Raw genomic sequence first — 19,533 nt, 5'->3', positions numbered from 1 at the left:
CTCTGGATATGATCCTTTCTTGTTCTCTCTTTGGGGATGAATTCCTCCATATTCTCATATTGTCTAGGTCTCTGTCTTCTTCTGTGTTTTAGAAAACCTGTTATGTTTTCTGCTTCTGAGAGTCATGGCTACATTAAGAAGAGTTCCTATGCTGTACGGAGACTGGCGCTCCAGGAAGGGTTTGCGGTGAGTGCTGTGTGCACTGTGTTCTTGCGTTTTGGTGTCTTGGTAAGTGGGCATCACCCAATCCATTACGGTTATGAATAGAATAAAAATAAAAGTGAAGCAAATTCTCTCATTTTTACTTCTTGTGTGCCTGCTTGAGCTGTAACATTGGCTTCCTCTTGCCCTTGGAGTGAAAGTTAAACCATCAGGTCCCCACATTCTCAGACTTGAGTCTAGTTTGGAATCAGATGAGAATTACACCATTGACTTTACTGGGTATCCAGCATGTGATAGTATATCATGGGACTTCTCAGCCTATTTAGTAATGTAAGCCAATGTGCTTTGTGTTCTGTTCCTCAGGATTATCCTGACTAATACATGTAGATGCTTTTTCTCTTGTAGTTTCAAGTATTTGAAGAAAACTGTAACACATATAAAGTTCTGAGAAGCAAAGTGACATGAATGAAGTGTCATGGTGTTTGACTGGGACAAGAGCAGGGTGAGGATAACCAGGAGCTATGGGATCCTGTGGTCCTAGATGCAAAGTGAGCGCACCTGGGACTCCTGTAAATGTTCAGTTGATGTGCATCAGGATACGTGTAAACCATTGATATTTAGTACAAGGGTAAGCAATTGTAAGAGACTCTATCTCTTGTTCATGTAAGTATAGTGTTCCTGGTAAAACAAACTTTGTAAACCAGACCCGAGTAGGTAAGCACAGAATCATGTGTCCAGAGAGGCTTCCTGGGGGAAACTGCTATAAGGAGAGGAAGCCCCAGGCCATGGCACAAAACCTTCCAACAACCCCTACCTGCACCTGCTCCTGGGAACACAAACAGAATGGTGCATAGTGTGCACCCCCTGGCGGTCCTGATCTTCTTCTACAGGGCGGTTTGTGTCTGGGCTCACAGTGACAACCCCTCACTGTGTCCTTGCACAGTAATACATGGCCGTGTCTGCAGACCTCTGACTGCTTAGCTCCATGTAGGCTGTGTTTGTGGATGTGTCTGCTGTCAGAGTGAGTCTGCCCTGGAACTTCTGTGCATAGCTTGTAGAATCATCTTCAGGGTCAATGCTTCCCATCCACTCAAGCCCTTGTGCAGGAGCCTGTCGCACCCAGTGAATATAGTAATCAGTGAAGCTGTATCCAGATACTTTGCAGAAGATCTTCACTGATGCCCCAGGCTTCCTCAATTCAGCCCCAGACTGCACCAGCAAAACCTGGGAGTGCACGCCTGTAGAGAGGGGACAAGAGTGGATGAAATCAATGTTGACTGGTCCTGGTCCTCTCCTGTGTCCAGGGACTTGGCTGACCCTTAGCTGTCGCCACTGCCACCAGGTAGAGGATTCTCCAGCTCCAGTTCATTGTGAGGGGATGTGTCTCAGGGTCTCCGGTAGAGGATGGCATTGTACGGTGATGCTCTCAGGGCACAGACACACCCATACTTAACCTAGTGCTCTGAGGACTATTTGCATAGCCATGAGACAGAGTATTTCATACATAGGACCAGAACCATCTGGAGACGGTCCCAGAGACCGTGTACATTGTGACTCAGAGAGCACCAGTCTAATCCTTGTTTGAGGACATGGGTCCTTGGCCAGGTTCCTGAACTGTGTGCAGACTGAGCTCCTGCCACTGAGTGATAAGACCTTACAGAAAATTCTCCCCATTGTGGACCAGTATTGAATGAGGCAGAGACCACCTGAACCTGTTGTTGGCTCTGATATCTGAACGTCTTATTCCTGGAGACTCGTGTCTCCGAACTGCTGCACAAAATGGGGTAATATATGCATCCTGGCTTCCATCTCTTAGATGAAGATATCTAAAAGCCCTGGAGTAGCAGCGTCAAGTGTCTTCTCATTGCCTGAGTTCATTAAATGCTCTGATGGAACAGGATATTTAAACACCCTTTAGCATCCCTCATCTACTCATATTTTAGATTGCTTTCTGGAAAAGGAAACACTGGCTTCTGACAGGAAAGCCTTCCTCACCCCTTGTGCACCTACTCACCTGGGGTAGCAGCCTGGTGCTGGGTAGTACTGAAAGCTCCCTGCAGTCTAGGCCCGGCCCTGCAGGGAGGTTCCTGTCAAGACTCACAGGGCATTTATTCCAGTGTCTCTACTCCAGCATTACATGGTGGAGGGGAGTAGAATATGCCACCCCAAATATGCCGCTGGAATGAAACATGCTTGAGAAACAGCCAGTGCAGAGACGCACTGAACATCCTTTGTTCCCTAAACAGAATATAAATCTCCTATGTGAAATACACCCTTTTTGTACCAGGAGGGGAGAACTGTCCTTAGCACCAGAAAAAGGAATTTAGGCCCTAGAATGCTGTGCAGAGAAACCTTAGTTCTTCACTATTGTAGTAGCACTAAGCACATTGAAGCTCTCAGTTTTTCCCCATTGAGGATGATATTAGTGTTGGGTCATTCATATATGGCTTTTATGATATCGAGTTATGCTTCTTCTATCCCTACTTTCTTAGTAGGGATATGTTTGGTAGAATCCGCTGGAAAGCCATCTGGCCCTGGACTCTTGTGTTTGACGGATTTTTGATTACTAATACTATTTCCTTACTGGTTATCGGTCTGTTCAAATTTTTATATTTCTTCCTGTTTCCGTTTGGTAGTGTATATGTTTCTAGGAATTTGTCCATTTCTTCCAGATTGCCCATTTTGTTGGCATATAGTTGCTCATAATATTCTCTTATTGTTTTTATTTCTGTTGTGTTGGTTGTGATCTTTCCTCTGTCATTCTTGATTTTACTTATTTGCATCCTTTCCTTTTTCTTTTTGATCAAACTGGCTAGTGGTTTATCAATTTTGTTCATTTTTCAAAGAACCTGCTTCTGGTTCCATTGATTTGGTCTACTGTTTTTTTTGTTTTTTGTTTTTTTTTTTTTGGTTTCAATAGCATTAATTTCTTTTGTAATCTTCATAATTTCCTGTCTTCTGCTGGTTTTGGGTTCTATTTGCTGTTCTTCTTCCAGCTCCTTAAGGTGTAAGGTTAGGTTGTGTATCTGAGATCTTTTCTTCCTTCTTTAGGAAGGCCTGGAATGCTATATACTTTCATCTTATGACCATCTTTGCGCGACCCAGAGGTTTTCGGTTGTGGTGTTATCTTTTTAATGGACTTCCATATACTTTTTAACTTCCTTCCTTTTTAACTTCCTCCATATACTTTTTAACTTCCTGATGAATTGTGTTAGCTCATTCATTCTTTAGTAGGATGTTCTTTAGTCTCCAAGTATTTTTTACCTTTCGAAATTTTTTCTTGTGGTTGTTTTTGAGTTTCACAGCATTGTGGTCTGAAACTACGCACAGTATGATCTCAATCTTTTTGTACTTACTTAGGGCTGATTTGTGTCCCGGTATATGGTCTATTCTGGAGAACTTTCCATGTGCGCTGGAGAAGAATGCATATTTTGATGCTTTAGGATGAAATATTCTGAATATATCTGTTAAGTCCATCTGGTCCAGTGTGTCATTCAAAGCCATTCTTTCCTTGTCGATTTTTTGTTGAGATGATCTGTCCATTGCTGTGAGTGGGGTGTTGAAGTCTCCTAATATTATGGTATTACTATCGGTGAGTTTTTTATGTTTGTGACTAATTGATTTATATATTTGTGTGCTCTCCCATTTGGCGCATAAATGTTTACAATTATTAGGTCTTCTTCGTCTATAGACCCCTTGATCATGATATAATGCCCTTCTGCATCTCTTGATACAGTATTTTTAAGTGTAGATTGTCTGATATAAGTATGGCTACTTGGGCTTTCTTTTGTTGACCATTAGCATGATAGATGGTTCTCCATCCCCTTATGTTCAATCTGAAGGTGTCTTTAGGTCTAAAGTGGGTCTCTTGTGAACAGCATATAGATGGATCTTGTTTTCTTATCCATTCCGTTACCCTATGTCTTTTGATTGGGGCATTGAGTCCACTGAGGTTTAGAGTGAGTACTGAAAGATATTAGTTTATTGCCATGATGATGCTTGTAGAGCTGGAATTTCTGATGGTGTTCTCTAGTCCTTTCTAATCTTCCTTGCTTTTGATACACACACACACACACACACACACACACACACACACACACACATATTTTTTTTTCATCTTTTGTCCCCTCAGAGAGTCCCCCTTAAAATTTTTTGCAGGGCTGGTTTAGTGGTCAAAAACTCTTTTAATTTTTGTTTGTCTGGGAAACTTTTATCTCTCCTATTTTGAATGACAGCCTTCTTGGATAAAGAATTCTTGTCTGCATACATTTCTGATTCAGCACACTGAATAGACTCCGCCACTCCTTTCTGGCCTGCCAGAATTCTGTGGATAGGTCTGCTGCAAACCTGATCTGTCTTCCCTTGTATTTTAGGGACTTTTTTTCCTTGCTGCTTTCATGATTCTCTCCTTGCCTGAGTATTTTGTGAATTTGACTATGGTATGCCTTGTTGCTGGGCAGTTTGTGTTGAATCTAATGGGGGTCCTCTGTGCTTCCTGGATTTTGATGTCTGTGTCTTTCCCCAGGTTAGGAAGTATTCCACTATGATCAGCTCACATAACCCTTCTACCCCTATTTCTCTTTCTTCCTCTTCTCGGACCCCTATGATTCTGATGTTCCTTTTGAATGAGTCACTGATTTCTCTAATTCTTAAATCATGCTCCTTTGCCTTAATCTCCCTCTTTTTTTCTGCTTCATTATTTTCTATAAATTTGTCCTCTATATCGCTGATTCTCTGTTCTGCCTCATCCATCCTTACCACAGCTGCATCCATCCGTGACTGCAGTTCAGGTATAACATTCTTAATTTCATTTTGGCTATTTTTTTTTTACTTCTCTTATCTCTTCAGAAAGGGATTCTAATCTATTTTTTACTCCAGCTAGTATTCTTATTATCGTGATTCTAAATTCTGGTTCAGACATCTTGCTTGTACCTGTGTTGGTTAAATCCCTGGCTGTTGTTTCTTCGTGGTCTTTCTTTAGGGGTGAATTCCTTTTTTTTTGTCATTTTGAAGAGAGAAAAGGAATTAATGAAGTAGAAATATTGAAAAAAATAAATAAAATTTCAAAAATATTAAAATTAAAAATTAAACACACACACACACACACACACACACACACACATCTAATAGTTAATGCTTGATCCTAGGTGTGTTTTGTTGAGGTGTTGAAAGTGGTTTGAGAGGTTAAGGAAAAAAAGGGTGCAAAGTAAATCATTTGAGAATTTGAAAAAATGCATACACTGATGTTGAGTAAAATGGGTACATGGGAGTAAAATAGAATTTGAAAATAATATAGACAAAAGTAAAGCATATAGTAGAAAAAATTAAATAAAAATATTTTTAATAAAAATTATGAATTTTTTGTTCTGTATTTAAGAAAAAAGTAAAGAAATGAAAAAGACAATAAAGATAAAGAAAAGAAAAAAAGAAATCATTTGATAATTTGAAAATGTGAATATACTGTAGTAGACTAAATTAAAATGATGGAAATAAAATAGAATTTGAAAAAATTTACATAAAACTAAAAAAACATAGTAATGACAGTTAAATAAGATTATTTTGTAAACATGAAATTTGTTGTCAAATAGGTTTCTATACAACACCCAATGCTCATCCCAACAGATGTCCTCCTCAATACCCATCACCCACCCTCCCCTCCCTCCCACCCCCCATCAACCCTCAGTTTATTCAGTTTTTAAGAGTCTGTTATGGTTTGACTCCCTCCCTCTCTAACTTTTTTTTTTCTTCCCCGTCCCCATGGTCTTCTGTCAAGTTTCTCAAGGTCCAAATAAGAGTGAAAACATACAGTATCTGTCTTTCTCCATATGACAAATTTCACTCAGCACAACACTCTCCAGATCCATCCATGTTGCTACAAAAGGCCACATTTCATTCTTTCACAATGTCAGGTAGTATTCCATTTTGAATAGATACCACAATTTCTTTATCCATTCATTAGTTGATGGACATTTAGACTCTTTCCATAATTCGCTATTGTTCAAAGTGCTGCTATAAACATTGGGGTACAAGTGCCCCTATGCATCAGCACTCCTGTATCCTTTGGGTAAATTCCTAGCAGTGCTATTGCTGGGTCATAGGGTAGACCTATTTTTAATTTTTTTTTAATTAAAAAAAATTAACGTTTATTTATTTTTGAGACAGAGAGAGACAGAGTATGAACGGGGGAGGGGCAGAGAGAGAGGGAGACACAGAATACGAAAAAGGCTCCAGGCTTTGAGCTGTCGGCACAGAGACCGACATGGGGCTCGAACCCACGGACCATGAGATCATGACATGAGCCGAAGTCGGACGCTTAACCAACCAAGCTACCCAGGCGCCCCCCTATTTTTAATTTTTTAGGAACATCCACACTATTTTCCAGAATGGCTGCACCAGTTTGCATTCCCACCAACAGTGCAAGAGGGCTCCCATTTCTCCACATCCTCTCCAGCATCTATAGTCTCCTGATTTGTTCATTTTAGCCACTCTGACTGGCATGAGGTGGTATCTCAGTGTGGTTTTCATTTGTATTTCCCTGATGAGGCGTGACGTTGAGTTCTAACCATGTGCCTGTTGGCCATCTGGATGTCTTCTTTAGAGAAGTGTCTATTCATGTCTTCTGCCCCTTTCTTCACTGGATTATTTGTTATGAGGTGTGGAATTTGATGAGTTCTGTATAGATTTTGGATACTAGCCCTTTGTCTGATATGTCATTTGCAAATATCTTTTCCCATTCCGTTGGCTGTCTTTTAATTTGGCTGATTGTTTCCTTTGCAGTGCAGCTTTTTATCTTCATGAAGTCCCAATAGTTCATTTTTGTTCTTAATTCCCTTGCCTCTGGAGATGTGTCAAGTAAGAATTTGCTGTGGCTGAGGTCAGAGAGGTTTTTTCCTGCTCTCTCCTCTGGGGTTTTGATGGTTTCCTGTCTCACATTCAGGTCCTTTATCTGTTTTGAGTTTATTTTTGTGAATGGTGTAAGAAAGTGGTCTAGATTCATTCTTCTGCATGTTGCTGTCCAGTTCTCCCAGCACCATTTGTTAAAGAGACTGTCTTTTTTCCATTGGATATTCTTTCCTGCTTTGTCAAAGATTAGTTGGCCATACATTTGTGGGTCCAATTCTGGAGTCTCTATTCTATTCCATTGGTCTGTGTGTCTGTTTTTGTGCCAATACCATGCTGTCTTGATGATGACAGCTTTGTAGTAGAGGCTAAAGTCTGGGATTGTGATGCCTCCCGCTTTGGTCTTCTTGTTCAATATTTGGCTATTCTGGGTCTTTTGTGGTTCCATACAAGTTTTCGGATTGCTTGCTCTAGCTTCGAGAAGAATGCTGGTGCAATTTCGATTGGGATTGCAATTTTGCATTGTGTAGATTGATTTGGGTAGTTTTGACAATTTAACAATATGTATTCTTCCAATCCATGAGCATGGAATGTTTCTCCATTTCTTTGCATCTTCTTCAGTTTCCTTCATAAGCTTTCTATAGTTTTCAGCATACAGATCTTTTACATCTTTGGTTAGGTTTATTCCTAGGTATTTTATGAATCTTGGTGCAATTGTGAATGGGATCAGTTTCTTTATTGGCATTTCTGTTGCTTCACTGTTAGTGTATAAGAATGCAACTGATTTCTGTACATTGCGTTTGTATCTTGCGACTTTTCTGATTTCATGTATCAGTTCTAGCAGACTCTTGGTGGAGTCTATTGGGTTTTCCATGTGTAGTATCATGTCATCTGCAAAAAGTGAAAGCCTGACTTCATCTTTGCCAATTTTGATACCTTTGATTTCCTTTTGTTGTCTGATTGCTGATGCTAGCACTTGCAACACTATGTTAAACAACAGCAGTGAAATATCTCAATTTTTCCCCATTGAGGATGATATTAGCTGTGAGCTTTTCATAAATGGCTTTTATGATGTTCAAGTGTTTTCCTTCTATCCCGAGTGTCTTGAGGGTTTTTATTAAGAAAGGATGCTGAATTTTGTCAAATTCTTTCTATGTATCGATTGACAAGATCATATGGTTCTTATCTTTTCTTTTATTAATGTGATGTATCACACTGATTGATTTGCGAATGTTGAACCAGGCCTGCAGCCCAGGAATGAATCCCGTTGATCATGGTGAATAATTCTTTTTATATGCTGTTGAATTCGATTTGTTAGTATCTTATTGAGAATATTTGCATCCATATTCATCAGGGATATTGGGCTGTAGTTGTGTTTGTTGCTGGGTCTCTGTCTGGTTTAGGAATCTAAGTAATGCTGGCTTCATAGAATGAGTCTGGAAGTTTTCCTTCCCTTTCTATTTTTTTTGGAACAGCTTGAGAACTAGAGGTATTATCTCTGCTTTAAATGTCTGGTAGAATTCCCCAGGGAAGCCATCTGGTCCTGGACTCTTGTTTGTTGGGAGATCTTTAATGACTGATTCAATTTCTTCACTGGTTATGGGTCTGTTCAAATTTTTCTATTTCTTCCTGTTTGAGTTTTGGAAGTGCATGGGTGCTTAGGAATTTGTCCATTTCTTCCAAGTTGTCCAGTTTGTTGGCATACAATTTTTCATAGTATTCCCTGATAATTGCTTGTATTTCTAAGGGTTTGGTTGTAATAATTCCATTTTCATTCATGATTTTATCTATTGGTGTCATCTCCCTTTTCTTTTTCAGAAGGCTGGCTAGAGGTTTATCAATTTTGTTTATTTTTTCAAAAAACCAATTCTTGGTTTCATTGATCTGCTCTTCAGTTTTTTAGATTCTATATTGTTTATTTCCGCTCTGATCTTTATTATGTCTCTTCTTTTGCTGGGTTTAGGGTGTCTTTGCTGTTCTGCTTCTATTTCCTTTATGTGTGCTGTTAGATTTTGTATTTGGGATTTTTCTTGTTTCTTGAGATAGGCTTGGATTACAATGTATTTTCCTCTCAGGACTGCCTTTGCTGCATCTCAAAGCATTTGGATTGTTGTATTTTCTTTTTTTAATTTTTTTTATTTTTTATTTTTGATAGAGACAGAGGCAGAATGCGAGTGGTTTAGGGGCAGAGAGAGAGGGAGGCACACAATCTAAAGCAGGCTCCAGACTCTGAGCTGTCAGCACAGACCCGGACGTGGGGCTTAGAGACACAAGCTGGGAAATTGTGACCTGAGCCGAAGTTGGAATCTCAACCGACTGAGCCACCTTGGGCCCCCCTGGAGTGTTGTATTTTCATTTTCATTTGTTTCCATATATTTTTTAATTTCTTCTCTAATTGCCTGGGTGACCCGTTCATTCTTTAGTATGGTGTTCTTTAACCTCCATGCTTTTGGAAGTGTTCCAGACTTTTTCCTGTGGTTGATTTCAGGTTTCATAGCACTTTGGTCTGAAACTGTGAATGGTATGATCTGAGTTCTTTTGTACTTATGAAGGGCTGTTTTATGACCCAGTATGTAATCTATCTTGGAGAATGTTCCATGTGCACTCGAGAAGAAAGTATATTCTGTTGCTTTGGGATGCAGAGTTCTAAATATATCTGTTAAGTCCATCTGATCCAATGTATCATTCAGGGCCCTTGTTTCTGTATTGATCCTGTGTCTAGATGATCTATCCATTGTTGTATGTGGGTGTTAAAGTCCCCTGCAGTGATCACATTCTTATCAATAAGGTTGCTTATGTTTGTAATTATTTTATATATTTTGGTGCTCCCATATTCGGTGCATAGACGTTTATAATTGTTAGCTCTTCCTGATGGATAGACCCTGTAATTATTATATAATGCCCTGTTCAACTCTTGTTACAGCCTTTAATTTAAGTCTAGTTTGTCTGATATACGTATGGCTACTCCAGCTTTCTTTTGACTTCCAGTAGCATGATAGCTATCCATTCCCTCAATTTCAATCTGAAGGTGTCCTCAGGTCTAAAATGAGTCTCTTGTAGACAGAAAATAGATGGGTTTTGTTTTTTTATCCATTCTGATACCCTGTGTCTTTTGGTTGGAGCATTTAGTCCATTTACATCAGTCTTATCGAAAGTTATGGGTTTAGAGTCATTGGGATATCTGTAGGTTTCATGCTTGTAGTGATGTCTCTGGTACTTTGTGGTCCTTGCAACATTTCACTTACAGAATCCCCCTTAGGATCTCTTGTAGGGCTGGTTTAGTGGTGATGAATTCCTTCCATTTTTGTTTGTTTGGGAAGACCTTTATCTTTCCTATTCTGAATGACGGACTTGCTGGATAAAGGATTCTTGGCTGCATTTCTGGTCCTCACATTGAAGATTTCCTGCCATTCCTCTCTGGCCTGCCAAGTTTCAGTAGATAGGTCTGCCACTACTCTTATGGATCTCACTTTGTAAGTTAGAGCATGTTTAGCTCTAGCTGCTTTCAGAATTTTCTCTTTATCCTTGTATTTTGCCAGTCTCATTATGTTATATTGTGCAGAAGATCGATTCAAGTTACATCTGAAGGGAGTTCTCTGTGCCTCTTGGATTTCAATGCCTTTTTCCTTCCCCAGATCAGGGAAGTTCTCAGCTATGATTTGTTCAAGTACACCTTCAGTCCCTTTCTCTCTCTCTTCCTCTTCTGGAATTCCTATGATACAGATATTGTTCCATTTGATTGCATCACTTAGTTCTCTAATTCTCCCCTCATACTCCTGGATTTTTTTCTCTCTCTTTTTCTCAGCTTCCTCTTTTTCCATAATTTTATCCTTTAATTCACCTATTCTCTCCCCTGCCTCTTCAGTCCATGCTACGGCCACCTCCATTTTATTTTGCACCTCATTTATAGTATTTTTTAGCTCCTCATGACTATTTCTTAGTCCCTTGATCTCTGTAGTAATCGATTCTCTGCTTTCTTCTGTGCTTTTTTCAAGCCCAGTGATTACTTTTATGACTATTATTCTAAATTCTTGTTGTGTTGTAGTGCTTAAATCGTTTTTGATCAATTCGTTAGGTGTCGCTACTTCCTGGAGTTTCTTTTGAGGCGAGTTCTTCCGTTTCACCATTTTTGGTAGTCCCTGTGGTGGCTCCAAACTGCAGGGCACTTCACCTGTGCTGTCTGGTGTCACTTGTGTTGGTGGGCGGGGCTGCAGTCAGACCCATTGTCTGCCCCCAGCCCACCGCTGGGGCCACAGTCACACTGGTGTGTACCTTATCTTACCCTCTCCCAGGGGCAAGATTCACTGTGGAGTGGTGTGGCCCCTGTCTGTGCTGCTTGCACACTTCCAGGCTTGGGGTGCTGCTTCGATAGGATCTGGCATATTAGCCAGGGTGGATCCGCAAGGTGCACAGTGGTGGGAGGGGTAGGCTTAGCTCGCTTTGCCATCAGTGGTTCCCTGTGGTAGGGGCCCTGAAGCACCGGGAGGGAGGCAGACCCGTCAGAGGGATGGATCCACAGAAGCACAGTGTTGGGTGTTTGCGTGAGGCAAGCAAGTTTGGTGACAGGAACTGGTTCCCTTTGGGATTTCGGCTGGGGGATGGGAGAGGGAGATGGCGCTGGCCACTGCCTTTGTTTCTGCCGAGCTGAGCTCTGTCTTCCGGGACTCATCAACTCTGCCTCCAGGTGTCCTCTTACTCTCCCCTCTCTCTGAGAGCAGAGATGTTGACTTTTAGCACCCAGATGTTAAGCCCCGCTGGCTGTCATAACTCACAGAGTCTGGCCCCTCAGCTTTTTCAAGCCAGACTTTGGGGTTTGTGCCTTCCCGGGCGGTCTCCCCCTCCACCACTCTGGCTCCCTCCCAACTGTCCGTATAGCATGCACCACCTCTCTGCCCTTCCTACCCTCTTCCATAGGCTTCTTTTGTGTGCTTGGCTCTGGAGAGTCCGTTCTGCTAGTCTTCTGGAAGTTTTCTGGGTTATTTAGGCAGATGTGGGTGGAATCTAAGCGATCAGCGTGATAAGGTGTTCTCCTAAGCCTCCATCTTCCCCTCTCTCCCCAAATAGGAATATTTTTAATAGAAATTGAAAGTAAAAATGAAGTTTTGTCTCTTGCCCCCCAAACGCAGGCTATCGGACAGCCAGCGAGGCATCTGAATGCCCTTGGTGTGGTTCAGATCCTTCTTGGGAAATACCACTTCAGAGGAGATGTAGCACCATGAGGGATGATCTTGAGAACCTTTGACAGGATCCAGCACTGCCCAGAATGCACACAGCAAGAGGGACACACTTAGGGTGACCTGGCCCTCTGCCAGCCTCATGCCTCTGCTCAGGGACATCTGCCAGGGAGAATGGATAAATGGAGGATCGTCAGCAAAGCCAGATCTAGACCATCTGGCAGAACAGAGGGCTGTGCTGAGCAGTCAGCACCTTACACCTGGGGGCCACCTGTGGGGTTAGGTAACAGTTAAAGGGTGTGGCATTGGGTGACCCTGCACATCAGTTTAGCTGGGGCACATGTGGCAGAGGCAGGCAGGCCCTGTCCAAGCATGCTCACATGGACATAGTAGGGACTTGGACCCAGAGACATGGCTCTATTCAACACATTCCATCTTTCCCTTAGCTACTTGAATACAGAATATACGATTTTAACACCCTGAACTTCTCTACCACTTCCATGTTCTGTGGTACTGCTGGTTCACTTTCTATGGATGACTACTTTTCCTCATTATGGAGACCACTGCTTCCTACTTCCTTGGCATGTGGAGGTAGACATCAATTTTGCCTTTGTACGTGTTGAAAAACATTGCTTTGTAATTTTACATGTCTTATTCTGGTTGGCTATTAGTTTGCAAGCCATTTGATCCTTTTGGTTGTTACTTTGAAGCTTCCTCTGAGTTTACTGAGGAAACATTTCCCAGTATTCTGTGTCATGACTGGTGAAGTGTAAGGTTGCATTTTAGTATTTTCTTATGCCAGCTGGTGAGAACAGAAAGTACTGGTGACCACGTGTGAGCTCCAGGATTTTTTCCCTCTAATCCTTTATTGTGATTCTTTCCCGGCTTCTGGTAGTCTCCTCCTATGCATGTGGGGTTCCCTCCTCAGCTGGAGACACAAAGGGGCTGTCTGCTGGTGCCCAACTTGAGAGGAAGAGTGAATGTCCCCACTAGTTTTAAAATGCCCGCCTTCCTTTTACACAAAAACCAGGTAGGGATACCCTAACACACCTAAAAACTACATGGGCAAAAATCTCCTTGACCTTGGTCTTGGAAATGATGTTTCGGATATGACTCCAAATGCACAGTCAATGAAGACAGAAATCAGTGAGTGAGAACACATCAAACTAAAAATCTTCTGCTTAGGAAAAGACACATTCACCAAAGGAAAAGACATTTTACAGGGATGGAAAAAAGTTGTAAAACGTGTGATATGAGGTTCATATCCAAAATTTAAAAAAAGCTTATTTTGCTGAATATTATAACAAGCAACCCAATTTTAAAAAAATGGGGGAGTAGAGGACTTGAAAGGGCATGTTTCCAAAGTCCATGTACAAACGTCCAGCAAGTGCATTAAAAGGTGCTCAACATCACTCATCACCAGAGACATGCAAATCATAGCCACAATCCCATAACACTTCACACCTGTTATCATGGCTGTTACCATCAGACAAGAGATAACAAATGCTTGTGAGCATGTGGAAATAAGCAAACCTGGTACACTGTCCCTAGGAATGTAAACTGGTGAGGTTACTACTGAAAGCAGTATGGAGAATTCTCAAAAAATTAGAAACAAAAGTATGGTTGTACCCAGTGATCCCATTTCTGAGTGATATATACAGGGGATGAAGGCACTACATCAGAGATATGTGCACCCCATGTTCATTGCAGTCTTATTCTCCATAGCTGAGACAGTAAAGAGACCTAACTGCTCATCAAGGGATTAATAGATAAAGAAGATGTGAGATTAGATAGATAGATGGATGGATACAGAGATAGATAGATAGATAGATAGATAGATAGATAGATAGATAGATAGATAGATTTCATCCATATAAAAGTTAATCGTGCCATTTGTGACTACATGGATGAAGCTTGAAGACATTATGCTAAGTTAAATTAGTCACACAGAGAAAGACACATTCTGTATAATCACACTTACATGTGGAGTCTAGAAACATCAATTTCCCAGAAACAGAGTGTGCAATGGTAGGTTCCAGGGACTGAGGGGCAGGGAAAATGGGGGGGGGGCATTGCTCAGTGTGTCCAAACTTCCAGTTAGAAGATAGACAAAAAGCTTCCATGGGTCTAATGTATAGTAAGATGACAATAATTAATATACATATTGTATATTGAAAGTTGCTTTATGTTCTTACCATAATTAGCTGAAGAATGTATTGACTAACTTCAACTTGGTAAACATTTCACATTATATACATGTATCAAGGCATCACATTGTACACCTTAAACTTACATAGTGTTGTATGTCGATTGTATCTCAATAAATCTGGGGCCAAAAAAAAAAAAGGTATTCCTAGAAGACATTCCTATACACATTTGGCTAGTAATAATTTAACTATGCATGGACATGACTGCAAATCATACAATATGTGATATTAACCCTAAAGATGTTTATGCACAGAGAAGATTTCATACAAGTGTGCATGTGTCTGTGTTGGTGGGAATAATTTCATGTGATTCTGTACACTCATAGAAACAACAGCCATAACAACAGGTGTTAGGACACTGGTGCTAAGTAGAGATCGTGGCGTTTTTGAAGAAAATTAAAGACATTATGGCCAGGGGATAGATCATGAGCAATTTGGGATGTAAAACAAAACAAAACAAACCAAACCAAAAGAAAACAAAACAAAAGAAAACAAAACAAAACAAAACAAAACAAAACAAAACAAAACAAAAAAAGAAGGGTGAACACTTTTCCTTATTGTGATTGGAACATAACATAAGGTCTGTGTTTTCTTTCCACATCTCACAGCTTTTGTAATCCATTTCCCATATGAATGGCTTCCTTTGTGCTTAGTTGATATTTTGCAGTGACACATTTTCATTTGCTTCTTTGTTCCTTTGTGCACATTCTTTAGATAGATCCTTTGGGTTTACCATGCCCTTACACAAAACACTCTAAAGCCGTAACAGTCTATTGTCAACTGATAACTACTTAAATTCAATCCCATGGACAAGTACACTTTATCGGCTCCACACCACTCCCCACTCTACTGATGTCACAGGCCACATCTGTATGTATTGTGTACCCATGAGCATTGATTTATAGTCACACTTGATGCTTTTGTCTTTTGAATCTCACAAAAGAATTGGAAGGGTAGTAGAGGGGTAATGTCAGCCTCATAGCAGCCTAAGATGTCCCTGTGTTGTCTCTCACACCCCTCCAAAACTTGGCATCCATCCACAAACAAATGTGCATTTTTGGGCCCTGTGGGATCCAGCTCCATATGTCAAAGAACCCCTGAATAGTCTTCCCTACACATGCATAGGTGAACATACCTGAGTGTGGCTTTGGACTCTACAGTGACCCCTGAACCTGCTCCACCTTTCTTGTCTGTGGTCTCCGAGGTTCTGGGAAACAGTCTTAGTTGATCACACATGGACTGGAGTCTTTGTGGAAGTCCAACTTTCCAAAGAAAGTGAAAAGTCTAACTTTAAATGATATCTTCATTCCCCCCATCCTTGTGCATTGTAGCATTATTTACAAGAACCAAAACACCCTATGTGTCCGCAGACAGAAGAATGGGTAAAAAGAAGTGTGGCCTGTATGTACAGTGGAATTCTATGATTCGTCCATAAGAAAGAATGAAAATTTGCCCTTTGCTACAACATGGGTGAATCCTGAGGGCATCAGGATAAGTGAAGTAAGTCAGACATGTGGGAAATCTAATAGGCATGTCCTGTTGTAGGACATTACAGGGAACACATTGCAAAGCAGAACACTGCTTTCTGGCTTTGCTGAAAACAGCAGGCAATGCTTTGCTTGTGTGGTTAATGTGTATCTAGGAGTTACTAACTTCCCTTACATGCAGTGTGGCTGCACGAGAATTTCAGGAGGTGCTGGGAAAGTATGATTACCTGGTTGCCCTGGAACGTGGAGAATATGTGTACACATGGCAGTCTAATACTTTGTGTAACCATGTGTATTTGAGACAAAGTGCATGCATGGGGACACATTGGTACAACTTACAAGACTATCTGCACCAACAAGGATTCTAGGTATGAACTGAAGTGAAAATCCTGTTATGTGCTTCATGTGTTTTACATCTATTGGTGAATTATGGGATACATTCTTATTCCAAAGTAATTTCTGAAACAGTTACTGTTTAGTTCTGAAAATTTCCTAATCAATTACTATTAAAAAGTTGTATATTTTCAATTCAGAAGAAAATAAACAGACTTTAATATCACTATTATGATTTGAAATGTATGCTAGACAACTGTAAAAATAGTAAAAAATATTTAGAAAAAGGGTCCCTAACTTTCCACAGGCTCAACTCTGCAGGGCTTCTAGGAGGTTCTTGGGAGAACCAAAGTGGAAATCCTAGGCAGACCCTCATCTAAGGATGAACTCACTGAAAAATAGAGAAAAGAAGGAGAAAAGGGGTTCATATTCATCGGGCTCCCTCAGAATGCCAGAGACATCCATAGGCACTTGTGCCTACCTTTCTGATTGATTTCACTGGGGGCTACTTTCAGCCTCATAGTGTCAGTCTCCCACATTCGGAAATTTGCTCTCCAGGGAGGCACAGCTTGCACTGGCTGGGATCGAATCCATGTCTCTTTCCCTGACAGCCCACAGACACCCCAGTGTGGGACAGGCAGTATGAGTGTGTGGTAGCCCTCCATCACCCTGAACCCGTAATGGGACCAGGAAATGAGAGATTACCTGAAGAATGAGAAAAAGCTCAGTGTGCAAGAGCACAGTTTTGGAGAAAATTCATGAATTTGCCCCTAAAGGAGCTTGTGGCAACTTCTCTTATTTCTGGAACCAGAAACCTCAGCCGCTGACTCAGATCTTCTGCACAGAGTCTTAGGCACCGTTTGGGCTCTTACAGGCTTACACAAATACATAGAGGCCACAAGCATGCAGTTTTCAAGTTTTATTTCAGAGTTCTGCTCAGTGACGCATCAGAGACCTGGTGTCAGGGCCATGATGTGCCTGTGGACCCCTGTGTCTCCCGCAGACCCCCGGAAACGTGGATGTTAGCTGTGCCGCCTCATTACTGTATTTTCACAGATGAGCCACGTGGATTGTCTATAGTTGTTTAGGGGTCTGGAGGCTGAATTATGCATTGTCTTGATCAACAGTCTCTTCCGTAACCTTCTGTCTGTTGATAGTTCTGACGTTTCCGGCAACACCAAAGAGGAATGCAGCAATTAAGACATAGATTCTAGCAAAGATCACTCTGAGATACACCACGGATTCACGACTTTGCCTGACTGACCGCATTCTTCTTGGAGGGGGTCCACTGTCTGTGCTCCCACCAGTGCCTCGTTCAGTGCACCGTGGGGGATCCCAGCCTACGTGGCAATGGCAGTTCCTGTTATTGTTGCATATCCCTCTGTGACTGCATTTCTCCGGGATACAGTCATAGTTCAGCTGAGCCACACTGCCATTGCAGTAGGTATCCTGACAGAACTTTCCAGGAGCACAGGGGGTACCAGTTCTCACATGACCAATATCGGTTGTTCCTGTGCTACGATGCGAATCCAGCCCAAAACACCAGAACCCTGAGATCTCAGACTGATGAAATCCCACATGCTCTTGCAGCTGAGGGAGATGCGTGATGTTACTACACTGCAGCCTTCCACACTGCATGTCTGTGGGGGAACAGGGTTTAGATTTGAATACCCCTGGGTCTCTTCTGCAGTGTCCATATCGGCTGCCTTTTTGATTTATGGTATACCAGACATTTTCACCCTTCACAGCATTTCTGCCAAAGATTTCTTGGCAGTGCATAGTGCGGTCAGTGCAGTTTCCATGATAGCAGTAGCCCTCTTCAGTGCACGGGGTTCCATCTTGCATATAGAAGTCATCAGGCCACTCCACGGACACCCCACGGCAGTATTCTGGAAGATCACATATATTTTGGATTGGCCTGCAGAGTGTCCCAGCATCGGAATAGGTGCAGTTTGTACAGCATCTGCCTGTATTACATTTGCTGCCAGGGGTTAGAATACAATCAGTCGTACAGCAGGGATTGTTGTAGCACTGCTTGAAGGAGCCACAGTCACACTGCTCACCTGGCTCCACTACATAGTTTCCACAACGATCGTGAGTCAGGCTTTTATTGAAATAGGAAAGTCCTGAGTCAAATATGCACTCACAAAAATTATTCACCACTACATGCTGCATATGAATGAAGGAACAGTTACTGAAAGAATCTGTCATAATAGGGTATTGATTCATAATGCAGGTAGACCTCCTCTGGCATGCACAAAACTGATTGTCATAAAAAATACCAATAGATAATGCAATTTTTTGGGCTACTAACACAGACAACAATAAAAAATGTCTGCCTAGAGAAGCAAGCGAGATGATGGATTTTGATCCGCATACCGCGTATGTGGCTGGCTGAAACTGAAGTTCATGTGGTGCATCTTTGTTCATAAGTAAAGCTGTATGTGGTTTAAAAGCAACAAACAAGTGTCTCTGAAAGTAGATATGAATCGGACTCCCTGGCACCCGAAAATTGTTCAAGACAACTGGATCTTCCAGATTATAAATGACCATGGAGGAAATATAGTGCCTTACATCAATCCCTTGAAGCATTGAGTCAGTCAAACTAACAAGCCTTATGAGGAATCGGGCACATTTTGACACGTTGTTGAACACACTATACATTGTTTTGGAACCGAGAACAAGTCCTTTCAAAATCCCATGATGGGATGAATACAACTTACTAGAGATCCTGGGGGCTGCACTGATATTTGCTTGAGAGAACAGGGGGTTCCTAACCTCCTTATATCCCAGGTTATAAGTAGGTCCCGTTGCATTGGTGTCTGCCACTATCTGAGAAACAACGTGTTCAAACCGTTGGGAATGGCTGAGGGGTCTGATTTCATAGGCAAGGTCATCCAACTTCATGATACCTTCAAGGCCCCCATAGCACGTGTCCATGGTGACCATGGAAAGAGGAATCTCCTCCAGGTAGCCGAGGTAGTAACAGTCTGGAGGGATGAAGGGGTAGTCCATCTGCAAGGCTCCCTGATCATCCTGAGTCATCATCAGCAACTGTCTGGACCAAAAGAGTTTCTTGTGCCTCATGTGGATAACATGGCTCTTGCCCCCAAAATGCAGGCTATAGGACAGCCAGCCAGGCATCTGAATGCCCTTGCCGTGGTGCAACTCCTTCTTGGGAATTACCACCTCAGAAGAGATGTAGCGCCATGAGGGACGACCTTGAGAACCTTGGACAGGAGCCAGCAATGCCCAGAGCGCAAACAGCAAGAGGGGTGCCCTCAGGGTGACCTGGTCCTCTGCCAGCCTCATGCCCCTGCTCAGGGACAT

General features: G+C 41.8%; 1 protein-coding gene across 1 annotated transcript; it reads right to left on the bottom strand.

Moving 5' to 3' along the window:
• Window positions 1-17,196: 17,196 nt before the first annotated feature.
• LOC128774096 (disintegrin and metalloproteinase domain-containing protein 21-like) lies at window positions 17,197-19,533 on the bottom strand. The gene has a single exon (XM_053892153.1). The coding sequence runs from the start codon at window positions 19,531-19,533 to the stop codon at window positions 17,308-17,310; it is 2,226 nt and encodes a 741-aa protein (XP_053748128.1). The 3' UTR covers window positions 17,197-17,307.

This window comes from Panthera pardus, unplaced genomic scaffold, assembly GCF_024362965.1.
Source record: "Panthera pardus isolate Hobbes unplaced genomic scaffold, ASM2436296v1 HiC_scaffold_287, whole genome shotgun sequence".
NCBI lineage: Eukaryota > Metazoa > Chordata > Mammalia > Carnivora > Felidae > Panthera > Panthera pardus.
The sequence above is the reverse complement of the archived record's forward strand: the minus strand, read 5'-3'. Positions and strand labels throughout refer to the sequence as shown.